We start from the raw sequence: 12,115 nt of genomic DNA, 5'->3' as shown, positions 1-12,115 counted from the left end.
ATAATAAGCTTCCAAATAAAATTAGAGATATTTCAATATAATTATTAAATTAATGTAGTAATGGTCCACCTGTCAATACTATAATATGTAATATTCTAAATTACATTAATTAATTAGGGAGTAGTTTCGGCCGGGGCTGGCCATCTTCAGCCTTAATGTAAAACATCTCATAATTAAACAAATGTACATGCACACAATTGACATGAAACAAATATATATAAATTGACATTAAAAAATTGGGATGAAATTATGATTTAATTAATTAATTAATTAATTAATTAATTAAAGCACCACGAGAGCATCTCATTTTATTACCTTGATTGATGATGGAACAACATCTAACAGTTCTCCGTCAGCTAATGGTTATTTACAGCGGTGTCCAATGGCTTGCATATGACTAACACCACTCAAATAGATTTGGTGATGAACTACGGGATCAACTTTTACAAGTTCCCATTTACTATTGAATTATTAATGATTAGATGTTCTGTGTATATGAATTAATACTTAAAATATTCTCAATGACGATCATACTCAAGAAGTTAGAACCTAGTTTATTTTCAAATTTAATCATAGTTTCATCCCAATTTTTTATTGTCTATTTGTATATATTTGTTTCGTTTGTTTTATGTCAATTGAGTGCATGTACATTTGTTTAGTTTTTAGATGTTTTACATTAAGGCTGAAGATGGCCAGCCCCACTGAAACTTGTCCCTATTTAATTAATGTAATTTAGAATATTACATATTATAGTATACATATTATAGTATTGAAAGGTGGACCAGTACTACATTAATTTAATAATTAGATTGTACTTACAATTCAATATGGATCAGAACCATGAAGTTTATAACCTATGATTAAAGATATTAGTCCTTTTATTTCATTTAGCACGGCTTTAAAAAAATCTCCTGCTGAGTAGCTGCTTCTATAGTACAGAAGAATGCGCGATGAAGTGCTGGTAATGATGCTATTACTTATTAACTTGTAAACGTTCTTAATATCTAGTATATAGCCTTAAAAAAATATGTTAATGTCACATTGATTATGTACATATTATTAACACCACATCAATAGATTTTTATTTTGTCTTGTAAATATTGGTTATTAATATTATTTATTATTTTAAAAAATTAAGATGTGCTGTCCTAACATTGAGGTATTTGGTGTTTCTGTTTTTTCTTTTTCTTCTTTTTCAAAATGTTTATTATTGTGCACATATAATTGTTAGTATTAGGAAATCACTCGACAACTCCTATACTGTTTGGCATTTTCAAAATATGCAGTTTTACAGTCTATGGAAGCTAAATAAATGAATGAATGAATGAATGAAGTTTGTAACTTTTAATAGGACATGACTACCATAACCAACACCAACACCATGAACCATACAAGTAAATATTGAGAAAAATGTAAAAAGCATATTTTTTTTCCCTGTTGTGTATTATTCAATAATATCATCTCATATGACATTAAAGTCACATTTTAGAGTGAATAATTTCTGTATTAAATAATTGCATTGTTTTACTTTGAAATTGGTATATATTTCAGAATCAGCACTTCTCTCAACATTTCAATATTAAGGAAAATATACTCCTCTTGTAGCAGGGTCTCTGAAATTGCACCCAAAAATACATACACATTCACCATTGAGATTGTGTACTATGCTGTTGCATTTCAATATCAATGTCTGTAACTAAAATGATTTTCTAAAAAGCAGTCTCTGTGGACAAGTCTTGTTTCTGAAATCAGCAATTCAAGTTCATCAGCTGAAATGGTGGAAGTATGGATGTGATGGGTGGGTTTTAAGGGGCACAGGATTTTAAAATATTTTGTAGTCGTAGGGCATCACTGCTCTGCGTTAATAAATTTGCAGTAAAGTCTTCAAAAATAATTGCATGCTCGTATGATGGTAGGAGTCTTAGTAAGCTATGTTCTAAGTGGCAGAAATTCCGCAGTGCGTCAGGAGGCCTATATACTACTCCTAGTATTTTCATGGTGGTAACAATCATCTCTACAAACATAAATTCAGGAGCAGTTTTTGTGGCCTGTGTAGACTTAAGTACTGCTCTGCTCTTGAAGATACGTTAACAATATAGAGCAACCCCATCACCTCGTATGTTTGTCCTATCATGCCTGTGAATATAATAATTGTGATATCAACGGTATTTGAGGGGATCGAATTACAGAGCCAACTCTCACAATAGCGTTATGAATCGGATTGTTGTCAGGTATCACCTTCAGTTGGTCGAGGTGAGTAGCAGTGGACTGGTTGTTGTCATTTATACACAACAGAGCGCAGGTGAATGACTTGTGTTCCCTCTCCAGGATAGTCTTAGTAGAATGGGTGGGAGAAGGGTTTGAGAAGCAGACGGGTGTGCTGTGTCCTGCCAGAAATATGATTCGGTGAAAAGGCTGGGAAGGAAGTGTGAGGGGGCTCGGTCTTACAACTGTGTTTGAAGGGGTGAGCGAGGGAACAAGAAGGGGAATTTTAATTGCGTTTTGTAACTCAGGCAAGCTAAAGGAATGTATAACATGTAGCCTACCTTAATTTCCTCATGCATACAGTATTCAGCTGATTGACAGAAAATGCACATACTCACAAATATATAACGTTCAAAATCAATAAACAACATCTATAGTACATAGTTCACTTGTCTTCACCATACTGCCTGATTGAGTTCAGTTCTGTGGGTGTGTTGACATGGAACTTCTTGCTGTTGGATACATGAATTTATTCCTCCATCAAAATTGACTATTATATGAAAACAAAACCTCAGATATTTTTCTAGGATATCAAATAAATTTATCTAATCTATTCAACAAGGACATTCCTCCAGTAATTGTAAACGGTACTGTAGTCAAGTATCAGGAATGTGTTAAGAATTTAGGAATTCTAATGGATAACACTCTGTCCTGGACCTTCCATGCCAAGCATTTGGTCAAGAAAGTATCTGGCATGTTGCATCAGTTTCGACGAAACTTGCCGTATCTTCCTTTTTCGGTGAGAAGAATGTTGATCCAAACTATGTTATTTCCTATTTTAGATTACGGCGCTGTAATTTACAGCGATTTCTCAGAGAAATATAATAACAAACTCCAGCGTATTCAAAATGCCTGCATGCGATTCTTCTTTAATATTCGTAAACACTTACTACAAAGCCGCAGAGTGGTTGAAACTCAGGGATAGACGATCATACTCGGCTGCTTGTTTACTGCTGAGAATTTTAAAATCTAACAGTCCTTTCTTCAGGTGAGTCAAGTGCATGATCAGGACAATAGGTTTACAGCTAACACCCTTCAGGTTCCACAGCATCGTACGGTAGAGTGCAGTAAGTCATTCATTTTCACTGCCTCTCAATTATACAATGATCTTAAACTATATGAAATACAGCAAAGTAGTGTCTGAACTCAGAAAAAGTGTCTTAAATACCGCTACCTTCCACTTATTAAGCCATGTAAGTGAATTTTCACCAAATTAATTAAATATTACAAAATGTCATAATCTCCTAGATACATTTTAGATTCTCAGAATTATTCTTAATTCATCCTCGGCATTAAAATTCTTAGGTGTCTCTTATGTCTTCTCTTCCTTGTTAGTATAGTCTATATTTATGAAATGGTAAAAGTATTATTGTAATCTCTTAGATGTTTAGTTGTAAATCTTATATCCACAGTAGGAAAATGTATCTTACACTTTTTATGTACTTTTTTTGTTAGATGGTGTATGTTAGTTGATACATTTAAGTTAAAGTAGCAGTTAGTTACAGCCAAAGGGACCTCTGGTCCCACTTGTAATTAACTTTAAATAAATATATTTCTATTTCTGTACGTATTGTGCATTTCAAATGTGTCTCACACTTGGTTTGTTTAATATGTCCTTACTCAACTTAGCGAGCAATTCCATTACAGGTAGTTTCGTGCCTTTTAACCGTCACTTAGCGCGCCAAATGTGATCCCGCTGGTGGTAGCGGCGGAATTTCGTGATCATAGGCACATTGTCTGTAACCCCTACGTCAGCAGTCGATCTTCATTGCTGTCCCAGTCGATGACAGCGGTCGATAAGAGTCCATGACCTTGCTATAAATGTCCTTGTTAGGTGTCTCGCTCACTCCATTCTGAGTAGGATAATTCCACCTACTGTACTTCTCCTCTTCGTCAGTCCAGTCCTCCCGAATTAAGTCATTTTTCGATATCAACGATGGTATCTTGTAAATCCAAGAGTTCTGCACAGATAGCATTTTGGAAGGTTTGGAAGTCCACTTCAAGCACAGTCAGAACAGCGCTGGGTTGGTAGTGCTGCTGGTGGGAGCAGATATGGCTTCCTCCAGGTGGGTTTGGAATTGAGTCTTTTTCTTTTCAAGCCTATGATTCTTTCCTTCACAATTTTCAGGGTCATTGTTACACACACAATATGTATACGTGATGAAGTTTCAAACGATACTTACTTGCAGTCAGGACTTATTGATTTTCTTGCGATTTATGCAGGTGAATTGCGCATCTTACTTATATACGTCTAACTCTCAGCGCCATTATTTCTGTGTGCGTGTTATAAATGTGAATTATATGAGATTCTCTTAAATTATCATAGTAGAAATTGAATGGTGGTGTTGATAATTGGGAAAAGACATGATAAAGAAATTGCTTCGGGCAGTGACTGTGAATTTAGCACTCAGGCAAGAAAGTATAAATGTAAATACCGTTTTTACCTCTGATGGATACATTCTTAATTCTTTTCAAGGAAATAATTCAAATTATGTGACACTAATTTTTGTGATCTACTAGCTATTCAGTTTTACTAATTGTGGAATGATTTTTCTGCCAATCTAGACGGTGTGCACGGCTGGCATAATTCCTCACCTGCCAGTATTGACATCGGTTCTGGATCGTACCCTTCATCTCAGTTGTCGAAAAGCCTGTGCTTTAGCCACTGAAATACTAGGAAATATAATGGTGGCTCTATCCAATACCGAGCCTACTGAACCCCAAAATCTCGATGCTGATATGAAGGACTATTTAGGTATAAGGGTAGGTACATTCATTTTGCCTTTGCATGTACTTTGCATTTTTCTGTTCTTGTCTAATACCTGTTGTATTACTTTGCAGGATTGGGGGAAGTTTCGCGATATTGATGACTTGGAGATACAGTGGCAAGTGCCTGGTTCTGAAGAAGTACATGCTGCCAGTAACTTGTTGTCCCGATACTTGCCAACTGAAATTGCTTTCTTAAACAGCTTTATTGAAAATGATGTGGAATTAAACAGGTAATAAGGGTCTATATTTTATGTTTCTCTTTTGTGTCTACATGCAGAAATATTAGGAGCCTAGAAGGTGTCTGGTTTTGGATGCATTTTCTCCTCATTCCCTCAGTTGACCTTTGTGGCACAGTTGGTTAGCTGTTGTCGTTCTGTAGCGGATAAGGGGGTACAATCCTTCTTCATGTCGGTGTTTAAATCCGACAACTGTGTGTCGTTGGTTATTGGTACATTATCTTATATAATTGTGAGGTTCTTCAGTCTCTTGAAAACGGGCGAGTTGGCCGTGCGGTTAAGAGCGCGCGGCTTTGAGCTTGCATCCGGGAGATAGTGGGTTTGAATCCCACTGCCGGCAGCCCTGAAAATGGTTTTCTGTGGTTTCCCATTTTCACACCAGGCAAATGCTGGGGCTGTACCTTAATTAAGGTCATGGCTGATTCCTTCCCATTCCTAGGCCTTTCCTATTCCATCGTTGCCATAAGACCTATCTGTGTCGGTGCGACGTAAAGCAACTAGCAAAAAAAAGTCTCTTGAAACACATCATCATCATCATCATCATAGAACTTCTCCAGTGTGCCGGATGAGGTGGTATTGAATGTGTCTTCGCCATTATTGTCTGTCCAAAAATGCCGTCTCTCCCACCACTAACTTCCAATTCCCTCCTTTTCTTTCCACATCCTTTCTCAGCATCTCTTCCTAGGTCTTCCCACTGGCTTTCCTCCTTCTACCATTCTGTCTAGGCGTGCATGTGCTGTTCTTGTGCCAGTCATTCGCTTTACTTGTCTAAACCATGTCAGTCTCAAAGTCGTTAGGCTCTCTTCTTTCGAGTCCAGTTCCATCCTGATATTATTGTTCCTTACACGGTCCTGGCATGATTTTTGAAGGGTTGTTTGTAGAAACTACATTCCACTTCCTTGCAGTGTTCGAACCTCTCTCTCTTTCAATGTACATGTTTCTAGACTGTGTGTGAGAATGGGCGCAGAGTATGACTTATGCAGAGTCATCTTGATTCTCATGGGCACATTGTTTCCACTAAGTAGATGTCCTACGAGGTTGTAGCAGTTGGAACTGCTAGACACACTGTTTACTATTTCTTTATCTGCAGTACCCGTGTTGGAAATCACACTCCCGAGGTATTTGAATACCTGTACACATTGAATGTTTTGACCTTCAAGCTTTATATGGCAGCCAGTATATTTCCTGCTCATTTTCAGTGCAACAGTTTTTGTTGCGCTAACTTTCATCTGATACTGATTGAACTTTGTACCTCTTCCTCTGTCTCTCCCCAGATGCCACATCATCAGCAAATACCAGTGTATGTAGTTCTCCATCTTGTTCTCTTTTCAGTATTTTAAGAATACTGTCCACGGCAGTAATGAGTAGTTATGGTGAGAGTGCACTCTCTTGTTGGACATCCCGTGTGGTATTAAACCATTCTGAATGGCCATCCCTAACATGCACACAGTGTAGTGCACTGCAGTGCAGCATCTGGACCTTGCCTATGAGATATTCAGGCACTCCCAGTTCTCTGAGGCACTGCCATATGACAAGTCTAAGGCACCCTATCATATGCCTTTTCTAAGTGTACGAATACTACAGCTAGGCCTTTTCCTCTGCTGCACTCTGCTTTGAATGTGTGGTACAAACTAAAATAGGTGGGTTTTATTAATTTCGTACTGCTGAATTGAAAAATGAATTTTGTTTTGCCGTATCACGTCTGGTTAAATGGTTATTGTACAAAACATTATTTAGTGCAATTTCCAGCTTAGACCATGTACAGTGAAACCTCATTAATGAATTCCTCACTAACACGTTTTTCTGCTTAGCACGGCATAAATTTGAAGTCCCGATTTTCATCATATTAAATGTATATAAAAATACCTAGCTTATCGCGTCATGAATTTTTGCTATAACCGCTTAGTACGAGCACAATTTTTGTAGCCCTGAAAATGTTACTGTCATCCCTTGTGAAAGAAACGTGATTTACGACTCAGGTAAGAGCCGCCGCCACAGTTTCATGCTAACGGAAAAAGTGAACCTATTTGTGCTTGTATTTTGCATTCCATTCAGAAGTTAGAAATTTATTTTACGTTGAGTGGTACAGCGAAGTTTCGTCGCGTGATACGGTAGCCTATATCTGGATTAGGAACGTAATTGTGTGAAATTGACTTGCGTGGTGCATAGTTATCTTGTGATAGCCTAGTTACATATATGGAAAAAGTTGTGAAATTCCTTGCTAATAAAGACAACCTTAAAGTGGACTGGCATCCGCATCCTAAAGCGCGCAGAGGTTGCGAATGTTGAACTTGCACCTTCGAGTTTCGACTCAATCATTTAACTTTTGACTCGATCATTCGACTTGGTCAAGGTTTTTCAAAATGGCGGTCAGAGTCATTCCTCCTGATTCCTCCCGGTCGCACATGGTCGAGTGTAACTTCTAATTCATTGTCTAACAGTGTGCTCATAAAGTAATGTTTAATAACCCGCTGCTCCAAAATAAAAGACTTATACTAACATTTGTTTTAGAAAGAGTGTGATCTGCAATAATACTTGGATACTTTTGTTGGCTCCCGTGCATATGTTTTCATCTTTGTTGTTTATGCACTTGTTATTTTATAAGCCCCAGCAGAAAAGGTTTTCATATTTGTTCTCTCATGTTTCACCCTCCTTTTAATACTTTCCTCATTCCTGTAGAAATGGTAGATACAGTTTTCACTGTACCTGTCGATACGCAACTTGAAATGCCCTCATGTCGGGAAAAAATTGCATCTAGTGTTTCCATGTCCATGTTGGATAGTTTTTATTCGTATATTCAGTAGTACAGTTTCTCGCTTAACACGTTCATTTTTGTTGTCCCCTGCAGAAACTTTACTGTAATTGGAACAGCATCTGTCCTCAGCCTTTTTTCCGCTTCTTCAGTCGTTTTACCCTCATTCAGGATTGTATTGAAATAGGTCTTCATTTTGTTTCTAATCTTTTGTTCACTCCTGACTATATTCCCGTTTACTGTTTCTATTGCTTTGATGTCGTATTTTTTGGATCTCTTGCTTCTATCCAGATTGTACAGCATCTTCATGTTTCCTTTATTATCTTCCTGTAGTTCTTGGGTAAATTCACCCCATATCACCTTCTCTTCTCTCAGAATTGTTGTTACTTCTAATTTACTGTTTTGATATTCTTGGTTCAGCTTTGGAATTTTTTCCTCATCTCTCAGATGACTGTTTTCGGTATTTCTGGCTTTTTCATCATCCCTCACTTCATTGGACTTACCTAGTTTTTCTATTCTATTGCTTCATTTACTCTGCCATTCTATCATGATGTTATTTTATTAATTACTCTCCTGTTTGTATTTTTTTCACACTTTTTGTATACTAGCAATGAAACTAGTTTTAAAATTATTCTATTCCTCATCACTTTGGCTGGAATCTGACATTAGTAACTTACTTTTGTTCATTTCTTGAAACTTTTGTTTATAATCCTTTTCCTTCGGCTTATAGTCTTTTATCCCTGCTATCCTCTTGCTGGTCTTTGTCAACACTTGGATTCCTGTCAGGTCAGCCACCAGAAACTTATGGTCACTATCAAGACATTCACCTCCCTATCTTCTACTCTAAGTTTTCCCTTTCCTTTTGCCCCACCCCTCCTTTGTATAACTTAAATGATCTCCATCTTTCCTGTGCTGATCTACCTGCTATAACTCTAACCGATTCTTCACTGGTACCTCTGCTGTGCCCACTCCCTGAATAAAACCCGTAGCCCTCATTTTCCTTGGCCTTAAAACATTATCCCACCTGTCTTCCACAACTTCTCCCCTTCCTTCTCCCTCTTGCCTACCTACTTTATCCTGTACATTGATTGATGGAGACGTATCTCCATTCCTGTAATTCGTTACAAGTCTAATTATCTCCCTCAAACTTGCTCTCCCCTCATCTTCCTTAGTTCGCACTCACACCCACAGTCCTTACTCCTGCCTCTCTGCCATTCTTTTACCTCTCCAAAGAAATGTGAAATAATATGGAAAGATCAACAGAAATTAAATAGCGTATTCCGTAAATATAAGTAGGTATATATGTCAGAGGAAGGAAATAATGTATGCTACACAATGATTTCACAACAATAATGCAATCAGAAAATCACCTGATAGAATAAACACACTTCAGTTATTCTAGTTTACACGTTTGTGGCCAATGATACGTGCAGCATGACTCCACTTTCATGTGCGCCACACTCCACGCCAAGTATTATTAAGTGAGGGATGATGAAAAGCCCAGAAATACTGACAACAGTCATCTGAGAGATGAGGGAAAAATTCCAAAGCTGGACCAAGAATATCAAAACAGGAAATTAGAAGTAAAAAAGGAGTGTAAGAGGAGAGGTGATACGGGTTGAATTACCTCTGAACATAAGCGGACCTCCAATCTGTGCATTGTTAAGCTATTGTTATACATACGCTCCACCTGGGCATCATATTAATTGTTAGTTACTATCTCTGCAGTTGTTACAATTCAGCATAACTTTCTGTGATGTCATTAGAGAATAGTGAAGTTGCAGGGCCTTCTCAGCACAAAAAACACCATCTCGTAGGCTTCCAAAATCTATCACACTACATACAGGAACACTTTTTCACATTTTGCCAGTAAATGTGTGGCTAAGGAGAATGGGTGTAGATGTGGAAGCTGTCCAGACAATGTTACAAAGAGGGGCACCGCCGTAGGACTGAATGTTTTGCTGTAAAGCCAGGCTTGTGTCTGAGCAATATTTTGTGGAGACAGAAGTACAGTAGAACCTCGATAACTAAAAATCGATTCAAATTGTTGAGTTAGAGTTGAAACATTATTAAAATATTTAAAAAGTGCAGGGTGTAAATACAGCAAAGCGAACGCGCATTCGAGGAACTAAATACTCTTGATTTGGAAATAGAATTGATCGAGTGGTTTCGGCAGGTTCGAGTGAACAGTATCTCTTTTGATGGTGAGATTTTTAAGGGGAGGGCGAATGAACTGGCACTAAAGATAGGGCTGAGGTTTCAGTGTTCCAACATATAGCTTCAGCATTTTAAGGAACGGCACAATATCACGTGGCAGATAGTGTGCGGAGAAGCAGAATCAGTGAACACTAGCGATGCAGACAATTGGCGAGAAGGCGTGGCTCACATAATCAACCGAACAATATCTTCAGTGTCAATGAGACTGCATTTTAAGAAAAATGCAGAGCCCAAGCAGACTTACGGTTTTAAAGGAGAGAAGTGCCATGGCGGGAAATCTTACATGGATAGAGTCACAGTCTTTGTGTGTTGCAATGCGGGCGGAAGCGAGAGACTTCCTCCCTCCGTCATAGGCAAGTTCCAGAAGCCACGATGTTTTAAGGGTACGAGGCACTTTCCGTGAAAATACAAGGCATCTAAAAATTCCTGGATGACAGGCAAAATTTTTGAGGAGTTGCTGGTATGCCTTGAGCGCAAAATGGCATGCCAGAACAGAAAAATACTTCTGTTGTTGATCAGTGTGCTGCGCACAAACAAGTTAATTTTAATACGTGTCTCTTCTTTTTCTGCCGGCTTACACTACAAGCTACTTACAGCCCCTAGATTAAGGTATAATTTGATCTCTGAAACGTGCCTACAGAAAGCGAGTGGTACGTTACTTTCTCTGCGAAGCCGCTAGAAATATTCTGGCAGGAGAAATATTTGTATGCAAGTGGAACGTGATCAAATGCAATGCAGAGTGTAACAGTTGCCTGGGACGCTATTCCTTCGCCAACAATCAGGAACTGCTTCATCAAGTGTGGCTTTGGTTCGTTAAATGAAGTAGAAGGAGGATAAGAAGAAGACAATGAAGATGAATGGGATGAGTTACGGCAAAAGTACAAAGTCGGTATAACTTTCGCCGATTACAACGCTGCAAAGTCTCATACATTTTTTAGAAGGCATAAGTCTAATGTGTGAGAAAAATCCCCTACTAGACCATTAAACATTTCTGAACTTTTCAGATACTGTACAAACATATTTATTAATCTTTGACATTTGTGTTAAATATATGTCTGGGTTTTTGAAGTTTATTTTGTTGGTGTCCTGTTTCCCATTGGACAGTCTTGTTGGCTCCCCTGTGCAAGTGCTTCATACTGTACTTAAATTGCATCGTGCATAGACAGTAGATTACTCTTTGTCTCTGAATAGTGTTTTATTTTTTCCAGGTGTGAAGTTATGTTTGAGAGTGTATGGCATTATCCATTATGCTTAAAGTAAATACAAAATTTTAATATTCCACCTACTCAATACTAAAAAATCATGTGATGTTTTTACAAAAACATTACAATGACATTAAAAGGTACTAGTTTCGGTCCACTGTGGACCATCATCAGCCTAGCCAAATTACAACAGTAAAAGACATAGTGATAAAAATAGTATGGAGAAATGAGAGGATCTAAAAGGATGGGATGGTGGTAGAATGACAGATAAAAGTGAAAAGAAAGAAAAAAAAAAACGTATTTGCGAATAATGATAAAAGTAACAGAAGTGTTCACAATGACAAGTAAAATCTTGTGAAGTCACAGTAAAAACTCTTGATGAGATAGTCAGGTTGGCAGTTGCTCCTCTGTTGCACGATTGACATATATAACTACGTATATGCTTCTAGAAAGTTGTAGATGTAAGTTCCACTTTTGCGTAGAGGGAAGAATTGTCCAATGAGACTAGCACCAGATTAAAATTGACAAAGTTGAACCTGTTCTATGGTGGAATTAAAGGCTTTCTGTGTTGAACAGAAGTCTCAGATCAATCGGGACCCCAATGAACCTGGGGAAAGAAGATAGTATTAACGCGGGTAATCGAATGGAGAACAAGCGAGGCACCGGAAAATATA

General features: G+C 37.9%; 1 protein-coding gene across 1 annotated transcript in view; it reads left to right on the top strand.

Moving 5' to 3' along the window:
* LOC136863441 (proteasome activator complex subunit 4A) overlaps positions 1 to 12,115 on the top strand; it is a 1,047,550-nt gene that overhangs the window by 428,439 nt on the left and 606,996 nt on the right. Inside the window, exons 15-16 of the mRNA XM_068225934.1 lie at positions 4,831 to 5,028; positions 5,107 to 5,264. Of these exons, the coding sequence (XP_068082035.1) occupies positions 4,831 to 5,028; positions 5,107 to 5,264 (356 nt within the window). The remainder of the gene's footprint in view (positions 1 to 4,830; positions 5,029 to 5,106; positions 5,265 to 12,115) is intronic.

The sequence above is a fragment of the Anabrus simplex genome, chromosome 2 (assembly GCF_040414725.1).
Source record: "Anabrus simplex isolate iqAnaSimp1 chromosome 2, ASM4041472v1, whole genome shotgun sequence".
Lineage (NCBI taxonomy): Eukaryota > Metazoa > Arthropoda > Insecta > Orthoptera > Tettigoniidae > Anabrus > Anabrus simplex.
Note: the sequence above shows the minus strand (reverse complement) of the source record. Positions and strands in the feature narration are given on the sequence as shown.